General features: G+C 38.2%; 1 protein-coding gene across 2 annotated transcripts; it reads left to right on the top strand.

The window, feature by feature from the left end:
* Positions 1-1,556: 1,556 nt before the first annotated feature.
* Positions 1,557-18,576, top strand: CAH1 (carbonic anhydrase 1). 2 transcript variants are annotated; one of them, XM_018513700.1, is made up of 8 exons: positions 1,557-2,032; positions 9,708-9,908; positions 11,785-11,906; positions 13,717-13,812; positions 15,283-15,397; positions 16,014-16,112; positions 17,186-17,364; positions 17,891-18,576. In XM_018513700.1, the coding sequence occupies exons 1-8, from the start codon at positions 1,996-1,998 to the stop codon at positions 17,957-17,959; spliced, it is 918 nt and encodes a 305-aa protein (XP_018369202.1). In that variant the 5' UTR covers positions 1,557-1,995; the 3' UTR covers positions 17,960-18,576. The 2 variants fall into 2 exon arrangements, with proteins under 2 accessions (XP_018369202.1, XP_018369203.1); XM_018513701.1 differs by lacking the exon at positions 16,014-16,112.
* Positions 18,577-18,832: the final 256 nt, after the last annotated feature.

The raw sequence follows: 18,832 nt of genomic DNA, 5'->3' as shown, positions 1-18,832 counted from the left end.
AAATATATTTAAAATATTATAAATTATATAATATATAATATGTGTGTAATATACATATTCTAAATTTTGACAAAAAATTAGAAATATTGTAAGTGCGTTTGTAAAATTCGAATATCTTTTAACTGTTGTATTTATTGTTTTGTTATTTTATTACATGTTTCTCACGTATTTAAAATTGAGTTTCACAACAATGTCTTATGTTGAAAGGAATTCGTCGCAATTCACTGCGTTTCAAGGATTGATTGAGTCGAGAAGATAAAATGCTGCCGTTGAATACAATCTAGACATTTCGTGGCGCATGTATATAAAAATAGAAACACCTAGCAAAATTAATTTACATCTGAAGAGACGTCCCTCAAACAATTGAGCATATCGATGTTTAATAACAAGATCCTTCAGCAATCATTAATTTTTATTCAAGTTGGAATTCTCTTTATTAGCGCACTAAAAACGTAATTATGACGCTGTAGCTTGCAACATGTTTCGTGACGTAATCTCAAACGACGTTATCTATGAGTGATAAAGAGATGAGTGTGCCACTCGAGTGATTAGATTATTCATCGCAAACGCGATGAGAGATAGATAAATCTTTCTTTCAAGGGAATGATTCTCAATCAACAGCATCAGATATGGATACAAGCAACAAGACGTACTGTGTTTTATTTTAATTCGGCGATAAAAACTGTTAAAAGATACATTTTTTTAAACATAGCATTGCAAAAAAAATCGCATGTGTTTTATTAAAACATTATTGAATACGCGCGAATTTTCATTTAAAAATAACAATACAAAAAAATAGAACAAAAACTAATTGTAATGGCGATATCAACGATAAATCACACTTACTGTTTACAGTAATCATCACTACTTTTGGTTCGAGAAGTAATGCCATCGTTTCTTACATCAAATTGAAGTCTCTATTTTTCTTTTTTTATTGTTTTTTAGTTTATAACCCTGATTTTTTTTATTATTCTGATTATGTTTATAGTTATTGGTATCATATGTTTAACGAAAATGACTCAATAGGGATCGAAACTTCGCTGTAACCTTCATATAGCGCTTTTATATTACCTTTTATTAGTATACATTAAATATATTATATCTATCATTTTTGGCTCGTAGCCTTTCTCAACATATTTCTTTTAAAAATAGAATAATTTATCTTATTGAAATTACCGAGTAAAGTTAAAAATAAAATTAACGTAGCGACTTTAACGTAGTAGAGTTGTTCAGGAAAATAATAGATTCCTTGTACCAATACATTGAACAGAGAGATTTGTTTAATACTGAACAACGGAATGAATCGTAAGAAAAAAATTGTATATATTCGCATGTATGAATAAGACAGCGCAGTTATTATTTATCGATCATCGATCCGTCGGCGTCAGTCGGCGTCACATGTGCCGCGCTGCATGCACGTGCATTGAGCACGCGTGGTGGGCGCGCACGTGTAAATATTTACCGGCGCATGCGCGGCTGGCGCGTCCACGCGTCACGTGACCGCGCGCGATATAAAGCGATGCCGACGCGCCGGCCGGTATTGCTGCTGTCGGAGTAGGACGCGTAGCTTGCCGGTCGCTTTCCCGATCGCGGAGGAAAAAAGCTAAGACTAGAGAGAAACTCGACGACCGCGTGGAAAGTATACCGGAAGGGACGGGCGACGGTGACGCGTTCGTGTGGCTTCAATCAGTTTTTCTCTCGCGTTTCTGAGCTTAGCGAAACCCGCGGGTTTCGCGAAGTCGAAAAATTGCGGAGGCCGCGAATCGCGTCGGCCCTTCGTCATTCTGGAAAACGTTGCGGGATTCTAACGTGGTCGTCCAGGCGATCCCGACGCTTCCTCGACGAATCGGCGACCACGGAACGCGAGTGCTCGTTCGGCCGATCGACGCGAATCGACGCGCAAGCAGTCAAGACGAGCGAGTGCAGATTTTACTTGGATCTCGATTTCGTGGTCTTCAATTTCCCGTAGACTCCCAAGAAAAACCGGACACGAATATGGGCTCGAAGGACGAGTGGGACTACTTCCAGAATGGTAAGGAAAACATTAGAAATATTTTGATGTTTGTTTCTTAAAATTGCGCTCCGCTTAAAGATTTTCGCTATACGTAAACGTAAACTTGAATTTTCGTCGCGATCGCGCGAGTCCGGAATGACTCGCAAATTTCATGCGAATTTGTATCGCAAACGAATACAACGCGCGAATGTATTTGTGCAGAATAGAAATTATAAGGAAAATGGATAAGATCTTAGAGGAAATTGTAACTCTTAGATAATTAATTCTCACGGCTATTATATTTAATTATACGTATAAAATAGATAATTTTCCTGTAAATCACACGGGCATTCGGCCGTTACCGTTTCCCTCGTACATCTGATAAGCACGCGTGGAAATTATTGATTAGCCACTTTGTCAATCGTCGTGCATTCAATATACATGTAACCGGGATATTTCTGTGCTTAACATTACGATCAGTGCTGGGACTGGCAGCCGCTGGTATCTCGTTTCCAGATTAACCACGGCGGACGAATGCATTTGCGATAATTCCTATCGCGGCCAGTTAATTGAATCCTATTGCGAAAGCGGCACGAGCCAATTTCATTGTAAAATAGAATTTTTTTTTCTTAGGAAACCTTGCAGGTCTCTACGTGAAAAAATGTGATGGTCAAGAGTGTGTTTCAAAGAAAACAATGAGCGTAACTGATTCTTGGCCTTTTAAACATCAGTTAAATTCCATAGAGATTTTCTCTTTTACCTTTTGTGCTGGCGATTACTTTCTTTATTTCTCTTCTCTCTCTTTCTCTCTTGATACGTCTAATATTTACTAAGTAAGAAGTTGGACAATAAGCCGGTCAACTTTTTCATTTCGTTGTAAAAGCCATATATTTCTTCAAGCTTTATGAAATTTGGAAAGATGGGCAGCACGTGTAAATCTCTTTCTTCTGTTCGCAAAGTTTTTTCCTCAAAGTTTTTTTTCTGGAATTGAGATCCTGGGAAAACTCCGCTCTCTGGAATAACCGCGTGGCGTCTCGCTTGTTTTTCTCTCGTGAAATTATCGATCCTTCGCCAACCTTAATTTTTCGAATAATAATATCTTACTAGAAATCTTTCGCTGCGAGACATTTGCACGCGATTACTCTCGATTGGTTTTTTACAACTGCCGTTGTTAGCTTTAATAATTACAAATATTGACTTAATCGAACGATACACAGATTACATTTTAGAGATCCTTAAATCGTTCATCAATTTTAATCGATGTATCTCTGCAGCGTTAAATATTGTGCTCACATGTTACGCATTAATCATCCGCGTACGAGTCTCGGAACACATGTCGAGGTTCATGGAAGGGAAAGCCCTGTTAGAAAGCTTATTTCGTTTCTCTTTCCCCTTTCTCGTTCGATTTTCGTCTCGGTTTCCGGATGGCACCGCAGGCTCACTGACCCGGGGCCATTGTCTTTCCGTCGGGTTTCCGAATGCAGGGCGAACGGGCCGTGCCAAGCGACCGAGGGGGGGAGGAGGGGGGAGTGCTTCTTTCCTCGCAGCCTTCGTGAAACGCGGGGCACGACTCCGCGGGGTAAATGAAAATCAATAGTTTTCTTCCGTAGTGCCGTAGGCCGATGCACCCGGTGTTCCCGCGCGGGGAAGGGTACAGGTGCGCACACAGGTGCACACGGACGGGCACGCACACCGAAAGTGTCGGAGGGGGTCGCAGACCCAGTTTCACTTTGTTCCGCCGACCGGGGTTGCCGTGCATGCCCCCGAAACGCCCTTAATCTCGAGTCAATTTGTCAGCGCTATCTCTCAGCCAATTGTGCGCGCCGCACCGTACGAGCGTGCGGCAGCTGGGGAGCGAAGCGTGCCGAGAGAATTCGTACGTAGGTATATATTTCTTTATGAGTTCTCGGGGATCGGCCCGCTGCCAAAACGAGAGGCCGAAACCGGCGAAACCGTCGTTGAGAGGGATGATTGAGTTGTTTGGCTCTTTAAACGTGCGCGCGATGCGGCAACAGTCGCGGCCGCGAGAGGCTCGTTTTGCTTGAAATTGATCGATGCATTTTGGCTGTCATTAATTATTTCCGAAGGATCCGCCGTTCGTGTAATTGCGTACCACAACTGCGGATCCCGCTGTCAAGTGGGATTGTTTTCCGAACGGATTTATCTTGGCTCGCGATTCATAGATCGAAGAATTTCGAACGGCCCGGCCGATTGCCAATGATCCATGCGTAGAATACACACCCTTGATTCTAATTCTGTTCTAGATATCTTCAGAACGCTGTAAGATGTTGAAAATAAAATTACGCTCGATGCAGATTAATTCGGATTTTGAGTAATCGAGGCCGACGTTCCGATGCACGAAATCGCATAATCTCCTTATTTGCGTATTCCACCCGTTTGCTTAACGAGTACCGGAACGTCGGTTCCGATCGTGCTTGTAAGTGAATGAAGAAGACAGATATTCTATCTTAGTTAATTAGCATACATATGAGATAATTGTAAACAATGTACGAACGTACGAGCTGACAAGTACGACCCAGAAAGATTGTGCAAGCCGCAATAATTAATTAATGAATTGACGCGCTCGTCGTAATCGAGTCGAAATCGAGATAATTTTTTTTAGAAAAAAAAATAGAGAGATCAAGTTGAACAATTAATTAAAATCGATGGCTTTTATATGAGAGAACTCTCATGTGTTATACAATGCCACGTGCTATCACGGTACTTCCTATCGATTTAAGTTGTCGCCAAGGCAATTGTGATTTTAATCGAGAGTTTCATCCTGGATAAGAATAGAAAGATTATTACGTTAAAAATTAAAAAAAGAAAGTTCTATTTTCCCTCGGGCAACACCTACAGTTGTGATCTAGAATTTTATAGACTCGAGTGATCGGTTCGATTGTACATCACGCAGCTTGAAAATTTTAAAAGTAAACAAATCACTACTCTTTAAAGCTTGCAGAATAAACTGTTACTCGGAAAAATGAATTCTTACTCTTAAAGATTGAAAATTGAAAAGTCACTCTCTTTTTTACTCAATTTTCACTCTTTAGAATGAGATTCCACTTCAAAGAATTTAGAGAGTAGGTGTTGATCAATAAAATTATAAATATTCTGATAAATTCGCTCAGTTTTGTAGTTTTCACCAAGTTGTATGATAAATAAAATCTCTGAAGACGATTTTGCGAGAATTAATTTTATTTAAGTTACTTTTATATAATTTATTTTAAAACGTAGTTCGCAGATGCAGAATAAAGTTTACGTTTGTTTTTTCATTGCATTCGGTTGGTTTTTGTCTACGTGTATCTTGCGTGCGGTGATCGTCATCCTACATCAGCATTTGCGAACTATGTTTTGCAATTTGCAAATTATAGATAAGAAGTACCTTTACATATTTCCGTCAGGGGACCGTCTTTCGTGCATTATTTGTTCTACGGTTTACGGATTACGTGCGTGAAGATGATGATATTTCACGATTGTACATCGTAAATCACGTGTGCAACGTAAATCACGAAAATCGACATGTTTTCTACTCGAATGATCGCGTGCCGTAAATATCGTGTCGGACGCGTGGGAATATCGATGAGTCCGAGTGCGAGAAAGAAAGTTTACAATCGAAGAATTGCAGGAGAAATCCTTTCTCGCGAATAATCGCGCGGTCGCGTCTTCATTCGCGACGATTTACTTGCAAATTGCCCACCGACCGATGGCCGCCATTCTAGGCGTGCGCTTATTATGCACGCACAGGTGAAACCCACTTACAATGACTTATTTGCACATTGCATTCGTTAATATCAACGACGGGTTATCTCTTCTCTTTCCCTAACGTTAAATATGCCGTATATTTTAAAGCAGCATTAATATTCGCTTACGAGTCGCCGTTCAAAAGGAAGATCGACCTGCGCCGCAGCCTTTTGATCCGCGACTCGTGAATATTGAATAGAACTTTTTTACTATCTAATAATATTACACAGCGCGCATTAAGGATATAAATAAAATGTAATGAGAAAAGAGATCTCATGACGGAGATATCTAAATATCGCGTGACGTATCGCGGAATGCGAGGCTCTGTCATTAAATGACCATTATTTTGTATGTAATATCGAGTCCTCGATAATGAGGGCTGACAGCCCCAGGATTACAACATTAATAATCCATACGTGAAAAATGTACACATGTTTATACGGGAGATGTACTAAGCTCCTTGATTGGCACAAAAGGATTGCGATATCGAGAGAAAGAGAGAGAGAAAAAAAGAGAAATATTTACCAAATGCATTCACGGTTTTCCGCATTCAACTTTACAATATTTCCTGTGATTCGTTGAATCATCACATCACAAGGTTGAACGAACCTTCAAACGAGCGTCATTCTTACTATCTGCAACAAAGATTCGAGCTGACTCGTCGACTAGCATTAATATGGATCGTTGTGATCTTTCAATGGCAATTGATGTTGCTATAATTTTTCACCGTTTAGAATAATAATTTATTATTATGATTAAACCTAAGATTAAACTAAATTTTTTATGAGAATAAAGAATCTTCTATATTCTTGATTCTAATAAACGGATAAATCCTTTATGTTGTACGAAATTGATGAATGTTATAAGAATACTTACATTGTTCAATTATAATATTCTCGAGAATAATAAATTAAATAGAAAAAAAATCTTTGAATGATTTAGATGCATATTTAATATTTAAATTATCTAGGGTATATATACATAAATAATATATATATATATATATATATATTATTGCTAGAATTATTGTTAGCAAAATATAGATTATCTAATTATACTTATCTTCATTCAGTATTCTCGCGATGTTTGCAAACCGCTGATAATTTACATTTCGATCAGTTATCTAGCAAGCAATACAAATCCGCATAACAATGCGGGCTCGTATTGCTTGCTAGATAACTAATCAACGTGCGTATCGTTATCGCGGTATTTTTCGGTTTGAACCGGATAAACGGCTGCTTTATTACTATCACGGAGCTATCCTTCAATGAGAATTCACGTGACGCCAATCTCAATGCTGCGAACGGTTTCTTACACGAATGACTAATTTGTCTCATTCTGCGGAGCTCCAAGTTTTTATTTTACAGACGGATTAAGCAAAATATCGTATAAATATGCTGAAATATACTGCTGCGAGGACTAAATTCAGGAACATACTGATATTTCTATATAATGGCATTATCATATTATTATGGTAATTATTTACCATAATTAACTATTTAAAATTTTTTTCTTTTTCTATATATTCCTGACGTTATATCTTTTAATATATTTGGATAATTTATATTGTGTTACATCCCGATAAAATCCTCTCTTTCCTTATTATAAATATATGATTTATACCTTATTTTTATCTTATTTCTAGGTTAGTATTTCGTCTTGATCTTGATATTTCGTCTCTATTTTATCTTTATTTCGAAATTGAAAATTCCTTTTCTCTTTTATAGGATATTTAGTTCCTTTATTTAAATATTCAAACCAACAGATAGCTCACGTTTGTATACCCTTATGCTGTATATGATGTACGTCGTTTTGCAACCATTCATAAAACAAGATTCCGATGGATTTTGCTCGTCGAAATCCTGTTTTCTGATTGGTTGTAGAGCGTCGTACGATGCAAATCGGATGCAGTGTGAATCCAGCATTATGCATCACATAGATAAAGAATATCTATTCTACAATCTTTCCTTTTTTTTGAATGCCCTTTTTCTAAAATAATAATTAAACAATAACATATATATACATGCCTAATAATTAAGTAATATTATATATTAAGTATAGTATTATATATTAAGACCTTCTCGAATGCGAGGATGAATATCTTTATTTTTTCCTTTCTTTTCTTTTTTCCTCTTTCCAAATAAAATTAAAACCAATTTAAAATTTAGAATATATCATTACTTAGCCTCGCATAAGGATGTTAATTAAGGAAACCGAATTTTTATTCTTAACATAAAACCTATTTTCGTAGAGTCAAGAGTAGCTTACGCAGAGCCTTGCTGTCTTATCTTAAGAAAACAAGTGCGAGTATAGAGCCTAACAAATCTTGGAGTGTTGATTGGTCCTGGGAAGACATCCCTACACTCTTTGCCAGAATATAAAAGAACTGCGAAAGGTAGTCAGCCAGTCAGTAGTAGTAAAAATATAATAGTCTCGGAATAGTGTCCATCACGACAGTCGCCTTCGCAAGTAGGAACTATATTCGCACTCCCCTCGTATAAGTTTTATCTCACGTTTCCTTCCGATACACACACACACACATATATATATATATATATAATTACTATTTCTTTCTTTCATAATTTAATAAACAACAGTATTAACTTATTGGATCAATTTCAATTTCATTTAAAGCCAGTCCGCGTGAGCTCTCATATAACCTTCGATACCTTTGCGAGACTGGAATCTAAATTTCTCCTACAAATTATTATCCATTCTTTCCTTGTGATCATTTTCAATCATCGCGCAATCTGATTTCCGATCCCTGAGTAAATTGCTTAAATGCATTGACCTTAAAAAAACGGAGAAACCTCAATTTCCGTTACATCATTACGTAACAATTGTATGAGTTATATATATGTATATAAAATCTCTTTCATTTTTTCTTATATACAACTCCATAAGTTAGCATGTAGTATGATGAAACGAATCAAAATTAATTTAATTGAATCCTGATGACGATTAATTGACCGCAACTTCGAGTCAGATAATTACGAGGTCATCACGTGATATAGTGATTGTTTATGCAATTCACACAAATACACCATATTACATGATGATCTTATAATTAAATGCGATTTCGCGGAAATCAGTGATGGTTCGGACGTTACAAATATCATTCTAGCATTAATTAATCGATCAATTTGTTTAATTCATGTGTTAATTCTTTTTAGCTCTCTCGATCTTTCGTATGTTAGAACGGCGTCAACATCTATAAATTACAAAGCAAACAGCGTTGGAATCACGTGCCCCAATAAAGAAAGATTAATGTCGACACGTGACGCACGTCGCCAGATATACACGAGATTATTATAATAATATGCTTGATCAACTCTTTTTTGTTGTCGAAATTGACATTCAGTTTAATATCCATAGATACTCATTTTTAATAACATTTTAAATTTATTGAATGTATAACAAATTATATATAATTTCGACGCAGCCTTCATGCCATGAAGTATTTTTAAGTCGCTTATTGCCTCGTTAAATCGTAATATAATAAATGTTATTGCTCTTGCAAATATTGTTCTCATTGTGCATATGTGCATTAAATAGAAAGAATAGACTTTATATAGTAATGAAGGTAGTCCACGTAGACCGGAATTTCGATAAGTGTAAACTTGAATCTATTATCAGCACGTGACGTGCACCGTGATAAAGAGTTTGTTTCTTGTTCAAGAGCTTGGCGTGCGAACTTTCTTCATTTGCTTGAGCTTGAACTCATATCATCGAGTAGTACTATCTTGTTATCACGGTATACGCGTGCCATTCTTATCGCGACTTATATTCACGGATTGATTATAAACGATTATAAGAGAAAAACACACAGATTGTCTATCTTTTCCGCTTTATTCTTATCACCGAGACAGATTCGTTGACATTCATTGTTTGCGCTCAGCACTGATCCTCATTATTCGGTTAATATCAACGTAATTTGATTTTTTTTAATCTTGATGTATGAATGTTGCAGGACCTAGCACGTGGGTAACGAAATTCCCCATGGCAGCCGGATCCAGGCAGAGTCCGGTAAACATTGAGACCAAGCGAGTGGAATCCGATCACGAGGCTTTAAGTAGCAAGCCCCTGCGTTGGAAATATCCCGCCACAGCATCCAGGAAGTTGGTCAATCCCGGTTACTGCTGGCGGGTGGACACTGATGGCGAGGGCACATGTAAGTATCGCAATTTAGAATCGCGAAGTCTCCTTCTATCTTTTTTTTTTTCACATAGGCCTCTTCTCTCTTTTGCCTTCTGCGCGACTAATATTTATACGATTTATCGCGGCACAAACAACATCTAAAAAAACATCGCTATCATGGATACATAGTATAATTCAAGAATGTATTGAATATATTTTTTAACAAAATAAAAGAATTATAAAAAAATTATTTTTTTTTTATATATTGTGTTTGAAAGTACAATATTATATAAAAAGTTTTTGGCAGCGATTTAGGAGCTGTTTTTAAACAATAATTAAAATGAAATGATAAAAATTTCATTTAAATCAAAATTGTATTGTTAAATGTAAATATTAACCTTAGTCAACTGTTTCATCTATATATACGTTTATTTTTTATACGGAAAGTATAATTTCCGGAAAGTATAATTTTTCCATTTCCAGTCGTTTTTTTACAGACATGATATATATTATACTTGATACATCCTTAATGACGATCAATGACGATCATGAGGTGATTAACACTTTGTATAGATACGTAAGCGAAAAAATTTTGTGCAAGAGGAAATCTGGAGCTGCGTTTGCGGTCTAAACTTTGAATTGCAGATCATCGCGACTGTGAAGTGCGGCGCGTTGCGAAACCGCCGCGTAGCGACGTTTGTAATCCAGTGATGGAGTGATTCAATATAATTTTAGATGATTGTGTTCGTGATACTCGGCCTCGCATTCCATCTTAAGCGTATTTCTGTAAATATTAATGTTGGCAGCGGTAGTGAATGCGCCGTGCGATTAAAGCCGCGTTAAATTCGCAGCTTTTGTGGCGAGCCATATGAAGGAGTTCTCTTTCCGCGTGAATACGTTACGTAATACTTTTTATTAATTTCGTGCATCATGCACGTTACGTAAGGAACTAACGTGATGCGATTTGTTTTGTCACGGTGTTATATATTCCGAAATTACATGCGGCTACAGGAGAATTCTCGCGCGCGGCTATACCCGATCTCGTATATCGTTACGAAGGTTTCACTGTCGACTTCGTGCCACTTAGGGAGGGCTTTTACCTTCGCCGACTACTCGGGGCGTATTCGAAATGAGGACGACCGTGCCGTGGTGCATTATGTGTATTCATATGTGGTGTGCACGAAGCGGAGCAGAACGCTCTATACAGCAATATGTGACACAAAACAATAGATAGAATGTTGCGATAATAAAGTCACGATGTCACTTCGCAGACACTCGCTACAAGCAGAGACCTTTCGAGGAGAATTCAACATACACAAATTTTATTTCAATATTATTCGAAATTGCAAAATAAGAGGGAGAAGAAAATAATAATAATTTAAAAAAATAAAATTTGTCTAAAGCGACATGTTCTTAAATTCTTTTTTAGATCTCTGAAATAACTTTCAGAGTTCACATAATACATCTCATAAAAGTTTTTATCACATCTGCTGTACACAATAATTTTAGAGTCTTATTTACACTCGGAAAATTCCGCGAGAGAGAACCGTAGACTTGGCGCTTCGAATTTTCTCTAATTTATTATCGTAGTCTAAACAGAGGCGAGACACGAAATAATAAAATACGTCGTGACGCAAACAAGTCACGCGGTGCAAATGCAATGATCTTCTCTCGTTATAGCTCCCGTCCGCGTGGTTTGGCTAATCAAGCGTATCCTGTAATAAAGCGGTCTGTGTTACTAGCCCGACGTTACGTTCGTTCGTGACTCGAAGAATCGTGCTCCGAAAATTTCCACGTTTACGTGGACCCAATTTAGACGTTTACCCATTCATTTGCATCTTATCTCGCAGTATTATCGTATCGTGTATGTCATCTAATACTATATCTCGATTTTTTTTTGTTATCGACAGTTTTGAGCGGCGGACCGCTGATGGACGACGTCTACAAGCTGGAGCAATATCACTGTCACTGGGGATGCAGCGATTCCAGGGGATCTGAACATACGGTCGACGGACAAGCCTTCGCCGGAGAGGTATAAAACATATAATTACTAATAGAATATAATTATCTCTTCCCGAAGCGTCGCCTCTATTCGCGCCCTTGAAACCGTTCGCTCAGCTAACTAGATTTTAACGACTCAAAAATGACGAGTGCAATTATCCCGCTTGATAGCCAAAGCAGTTTATTAGCAATCCAGTCACATCGAGTATGATTCACTCTGTTTGCGATCATCCACGGAGCTTATGGCATCGACCTTGTCCAAGAACCGCCGTGTGCGATTTATTAGCACGATCATTTTACCGAGGATAAACCGAGGCTCTAGTCTTAGTTATTAGTCGCCCACAACACTGTTATGAGCGATGCGAAAGAGATGGCTCTTTTTTGTGGATATAAATAAAACTTGATGAAGTGTGCAAGCGCGGTACAGAGACTCTAATTACTAACAGACATACATTAATAATATAATTACACGGGCGTCTCATTTATCTCATAAATAATACGCTATTATCGTCGCATTGATAGAATGCCAACGATGTGTCAAAGGTTTTTTTTATGTTCTGGCAGCTGTACGTGCAGTTTGCCACAAAGCCGCGCTTTTATCGGTTTGCGACTAAGGAAAAAAATAAACGTTCACGGAGGTGAAACGATAATGAACATTATCATCGAAATTGCCACTCGTGTGCGCGAATAATAGTTGACTCGCGTAACATGATGTGCGCGTTAAACATCGAAGGAATTCTTGAACAAACACCCACTCGTGAATTGTGAAAAGGATACTAATAATTAGCCGACAGAAAATTGCGTATTTCCTGAAAACTCTTCCCGACATGATTTCAAGATGGACGAGCTTATCTATTTTCTCGGAAGCTCGCCCGATCTTGTTCACTTATCTCACGAGCGTAAAATACATTCGGTTTTGCTCAACTCGCGATTAAGTCGCTATTGATTATGTAATCGGGTACGCGGCAATCAGGTCTCTAATCCATTATAAATAGTTGACTTAAACCTGACCTGCTATCAGAAAAGATCAAGAAAATATTGTTAACTGTCTGATGCATGGAAAATTTCTTTGATAAACAATATACGTAATAGACATAATCGTCGATCAACAAAGTACGTTTAAGATTATGCGTCTCGAATATGAATTCAGGCACGAAACTCCTTTCTTGAACGATTTCTTTTGGAATTCAATGCACCGCTTAACAGGTGACTTTCCGGCCCGAACTCAATGTTAATTTAATCGATCCAGTCTTAAACGCATTAGCGAATCAGTTGATTATCGTAATGACTTCGTATTCAAATACTACGCACGTCCTCCCTTCCTTCGGATGAGCTCCTTCCTAGTCAGGAAATCTTGCGACGTAACATTCCTTCCATCGCGAGACTACACGGCGATATAAACGATCCGCTCATAACAATTCCGTATCTGGGAAACCAGGTCGATCGGATGCACGGATATCCGTGGGATTTCAGAAAGAGCTTCTAGTTACCGCACTGATTACATAATTTCTCTAACGACTACCCGTCAAATGGAATTATCATTTATTGATGCTGATGGAATTTCTTTGCGATCGAGTGATGTAAATCGCTGTCAAGAAGAATATTTTTAATGTTAAGGCTAATCGAAACGAGACAAGATATCATTAATAAATTCAAAAATAATCATTGTATTTCTTTGACGATACAAATATAGAAATTGACATTTCTTAATTGGCTATTTGAAGGGATTAAGTATTCATTAGCTCCAGTCAACCTGCCATTCCGCTTCTCCCTGATTTTCTGCTATTAGACTTAATAGGCAACGATTTAGATTCATTGGAGGGTAAAAACATTGCTTTCAGTTACATCTTGTGCACTGGAATACCAGCAAATACAAGACCTTCGCCGAAGCCGCGAAAGCTTCTGACGGTCTGGCCGTTCTGGGAGTCTTTCTTAAGGTTCGTAATGTTTCATTAGATAAAATTATAATTATTAAAAATAATTTATATGATTAAAATAAAATTTCCTTATATACAATTAGAATAAATCTAATTACAACTCTATTCTAATTTATTTACACAATTTTTCAATTGTAACTCAAATTTGTTTGTGCAAGTTAATCGAATCGAATCAATCTTAACGTAGTCTGTAATTATCATAACTTATTAATTAATTTGAACAAAAAACAACTCCGATGGACTGCGAAATCAGAAATTAATCAAGCGAAATTCTTTCCATCTCACCTGTCCATAGATATTAAACGTACAAAATTATGTTTTTTATCTCAGTTTTTATGGAAAGCAATAGCATCTCGCATCTTAAATATTCAATACCTTAGTTCGTCAAATATCATACAAGTATATGTCCGCAGAAGCCTCTTCCACTCGGGATTCTAATTCGTTTATATTCATCGTACCTATCTATAGTCTATCTATGAACCTATCTATAGTCTTTTAAGCTTTTTTACATAAGACATAAGCTGCACAAACAGAATCCCTGTGGGGGTACGGAGGTGTCACCGTCGATCGTCAATGGTCGATTATATAAACACGAGACGTAGTAGACATAATTACGCCATCGTCGTATCGGACTCGAAACGAGACACGCAAAATGCACGTTTTCGTTAGACGCGTATGCGACGCTATCGTTTGCATTTCGTTTTGTAGCGAAAGAATACCTCGATCGCGTGCAACAGCAATTACCCTCTTCCGCTTTGCACAGCGCTTTGTGTGTCTAATATTTAGGTTGCAGCTGCGCGGCTCGCGATATCTCATGAAGAACGCGAGGGTCGCAATTGCAAAATTCTATTCGCGCAAATGATACACTTCTCGCCGGAGAGAGATGCGACATTGCGTTACAAGAACGGACGCGATAATCCCTCGGAGAGCAAAAAGAACTCGTGGCACGAGCTTTCCTCGCGAGGTGCATCGCGATTATGTAATGTCGCACTGCTTCGAGATATGTCCACGTCTCGCATTGGAACGCAAGGGAAATACGTGTATCGAAGAAAATTTATGTGCCACCTGTAACGGTGACAATACGCCAGACACAATTTTAAAAATGACGTTACGTAATCAACGGCTCAATGTCGAACGTTTTTATCGCGCCTATTTGTTCCTCGTGCATGCAGCTTTGCGGTCATTACAGTATGCTATACTTCAAAATATTTGATAAGAGAGAGAGAGGATCTTTTAACTTTGCAACGAATTCTTGAGCCTGTTAACGATTCGCTGAATTTTTTTTTAGCAAATTATGTAGAACTTTTAGGAACTTAGATTTAGGATATGCGATATCCTTTTTATCGATCGGAAGATTTAATTGAGAATAGTTAGAGTTTCAGAGAGAACGGCTTAATTATGTCTCAGCCACGCGAAAAAGCGTATCATTATAATCGAAAAGAAAGAAAAGTGAAAGAGATTTGCTTCTAGGTCGGCAAGACTCATGAAGAAATGGACAAGATTGCGCGACTATTGCCGTACGTCTCGCACAAGGACGAGATTGTAGGAATTACGGAACCTATCGATCCCGGTAAACTTCTTCCTGGTAAGTTACGACCGAATGATCGTCCGGGTAATTTGGTGATCGTCTCTTTGATCAAATATTCCGTCTACTCGTCGATAGTGTTCGTGATATATGTTCTTGTTGTTTCTCCTGTAATATTCAATTGTAGCTTAAATTTGTTTGTGCAAGTTAATCGAATCGAATCAGTCTTAACGTAGTCTGTAATTATCATAACTTATTAATTAATTTGAACAAAAAACAACTCCGATGGACTGCGAAATCAGAAATTAGTCAAGTGAAACTCTTTCCATCTCACCTGTCTAATTCATTTATATATATATATATATATATATAAACATTTATATATATTATTTCTAAATATGTAAAATAAAATACATACAATAATGTATAATATTTTTGTATTATATATTATACATATATATATACAATATTTACAATGTCTCCTGACTCATCGCAGCCAAGTTAGAGCAAAACAATGTACGGTGCCAAAGTAGAACCGTCTCTGAAATGACAGAAACCGTCGTTATTGTCGTTAACAATTACTTGGCACGTGCCTCCGCATTAACTCATCGACTAACGAAATATCTCTCACATATGCTCTATGCTCTCGCTTCGCGTCGCGGCACGGCACGCACAGTGCGTGGTGGACGGGCCGGCACGCAGAGATGCGTGAATCCGTGCATGCGCTGGGCCGACCGAATCATACCACGCCACGAGAACAAATGGGACTTCCAAGGTTCGTATCACCTTGGACTAATTCGTGCGAGAAAATGAGAGAGAAACTTGAGATGCTGCGCGCTCGAGCGTGGGGCTCCCGATTTTCATCAACGCCTGAGAACAAAAAAAAAATAAGAAAAGCGCCTCGAGCGCGATTATCCTATGTCTTCTCAAGGCAATTCTCAAGGAGCCTCCAATTTTCCGAAGCCTTGCATGCCGAACGCGCACGGTCGGGATAAATAAACGCATGTCACAGGATGATTGGCATGATGTGACGATGCACGTCGTAGCAGTAATTGGTTTTTTTCATATCCCGACATAAAAGAAATTTATTTCCGTGAGTATAGTTGTTTCGCGATGTATTCTATATCCATTTTTTACAATTTATTCAAGTTTCCCATTTTACTGTACACGTATTTGTACGTGTTTATCTATGTACGAATATCAAGCACGTTAATATAATATCCTCACAATTTCTGTTTATTGTTAGTGTCAACTAGTTTTTTATATTTCCTAAGCGATGTTGTGTATGTCTGGCTATATTTCAACTATTGTACATAATATAGATCTCATCAGATATTCACCTGGTAGTGTCCTCATTAGAGTTATTTATCAATATATTATTTCGGAATAATGTCGCTCGTATTATTGATGACACCGAAAGATAAAACGAATAGAAGGTTTGCACTACACGAAATATGCTTCTTCAGAGGACAGTACATTAATCAAACCGTATAATTCCATTTTCTGAGCAATTTCCTCTATTATTACGATTTGTACGACTCACACAGGATATAAATAGACGAAGGGAAATATTTCAAGTTAAAAGACATCACAAAAATTCGATACGTATATCTATTTTGATATTAATTTTACTATCACGTTGGAAGATAAAATCACAATACAAACGCGATCGTTCTAAAATACGCGCGATGAAAATAATATAATCTGCGTCACGCTAGCTTTAACGGCATGTTACTATTGATTTAAGCAATCGCACCTCTGTATGTCTCTTTGTCACTTTAAATTTCTTTTCGTTTTATTTTCGCCCACACAAATGCAAGAAACTATTTCAATTCTTCTCTGATTTAGACGACAATGGATACTGGACGTACTTGGGCTCGCTGACGACGCCGCCGTGCAACGAGAGCGTCACTTGGATCCTCTTTAAAAAATACATCGAGGTGTCCCATCATCAGCTCAACATCTTCCGCAATCTGCGGAAGTTCCCACGTGGCGAGGAATGCCCTTGCCACGAGAATCACGGGGTGGTAAGTGGGAAAAATGTCACGGAGAAATTATCGCACCTCCCCGTTTCCGCGACGTTATTTCTTTTTATTTCCGGTCAATCCCCTGGATATCGCGAAGTGCGACCGCTTGTCTCGTCTGTCTCTTATCTAAAACGGTTGCGAGAATTCCCTGTATCGTTTCCCCTCGATATATCCTTCACCCGGTTTGATAAATGAATCCCGATTGTCGATGAACATGACACGGCGAACGCCTCCGCGGCGACGTGATTACCATTTTCCTGCCGCGGGAGATGCATATCGTCGCAGCGAATCGGCGTTTTCTCTTTTTTTCTTTTTCTTTCTCTTCCGCTCGATATACGCGAATACTGCCGCTGGCGGCTATTTTTAGGCGTTCAGAACGCCTTAGACGTCGACGACCGCGACCACCGCGTCGTCGTCTCGGCGGCCAGCGGGAATGTGTAGTATTTCGAATCGAGACGAAGCACCGCGACACGCCCTCGTTTTTTATATAATCCCGATCTTTTTTTCTTTCTCTGACACTCCACAGGTGATCAACAACTTCCGTCCACCGTTGCCGCTAGGAAATCGCGTATTGCGAGAGTGTGGCAGTTTCTGAGGGTCGGCCCCCGCCCGGAAGATAAGAAGAGACGAGAGAGATAGAAAGAGACAAAAGACCGGATGATTTTTTAATCTTCTCTGCGTTTTTTTTTAAGAAACCATCGATCCCGTAGCGACGACCGATGTAGCCGCTAACGAACCGCAGCGTTCAACGTGCCTTTCGATTAATCAACGAAGACTCGCCTCGCGAAACGCGAGGTGCGGTCTGCTCGCCTCGTTGCTTTCTCGTAATTGACTCCGTCGCTGACAGAGACTTCCGTTGCAAGCAGGAAATTCCTGTCGCGGAAACGTATCGAGAATATTTGATAGCTTCAGCTCCGCATACTTACCATGTTATTTAATGCAGTTTAAGCTAACAATAAGTAGGCTTTAGAATCTAACTGACACCGTTATCGCAGAATCATTCGAATTCAAGTAAACGCATCCACGCAAAACCAAAGCGCTATTTATAAAACTCATATTACTCTGCAAAAATGGTAAATTTCACGTAAATAATTCGTACCTTCGTTATACACCCGTATAGCGCGTTTAATTTTCGTCGAGATGTTGCTTCTAAATAAACAAGATATATCTACTGAAAAAAAAATTACTAAATCTTAATACATATTTTTTTAATAGCACTAAATAAACATTTACTTATAGCAAATAAATATTTACTTGATAAAAAATGATAGTTAATAATATTAACAGTAGAGTAGAATTTATTACACTTCAGCGTACAGCCAAGAAGGGAACTTGGTTTATAATAAAATTAACAGTTTTTGTATCAAATATGTTTATATTTGGTAAATATTTACTTAGAGCCATTCAAACAAAAATACTTATTAAAATTTCGTATTTTTTTTCAGTACCTACACCTCTGACCAGTCGA

Source organism: Trachymyrmex cornetzi, unplaced genomic scaffold (assembly GCF_001594075.2).
Source record: "Trachymyrmex cornetzi isolate Tcor2-1 unplaced genomic scaffold, Tcor1.1 scaffold47, whole genome shotgun sequence".
NCBI lineage: Eukaryota > Metazoa > Arthropoda > Insecta > Hymenoptera > Formicidae > Trachymyrmex > Trachymyrmex cornetzi.
Note: the sequence above shows the minus strand (reverse complement) of the source record. Positions and strands in the feature narration are given on the sequence as shown.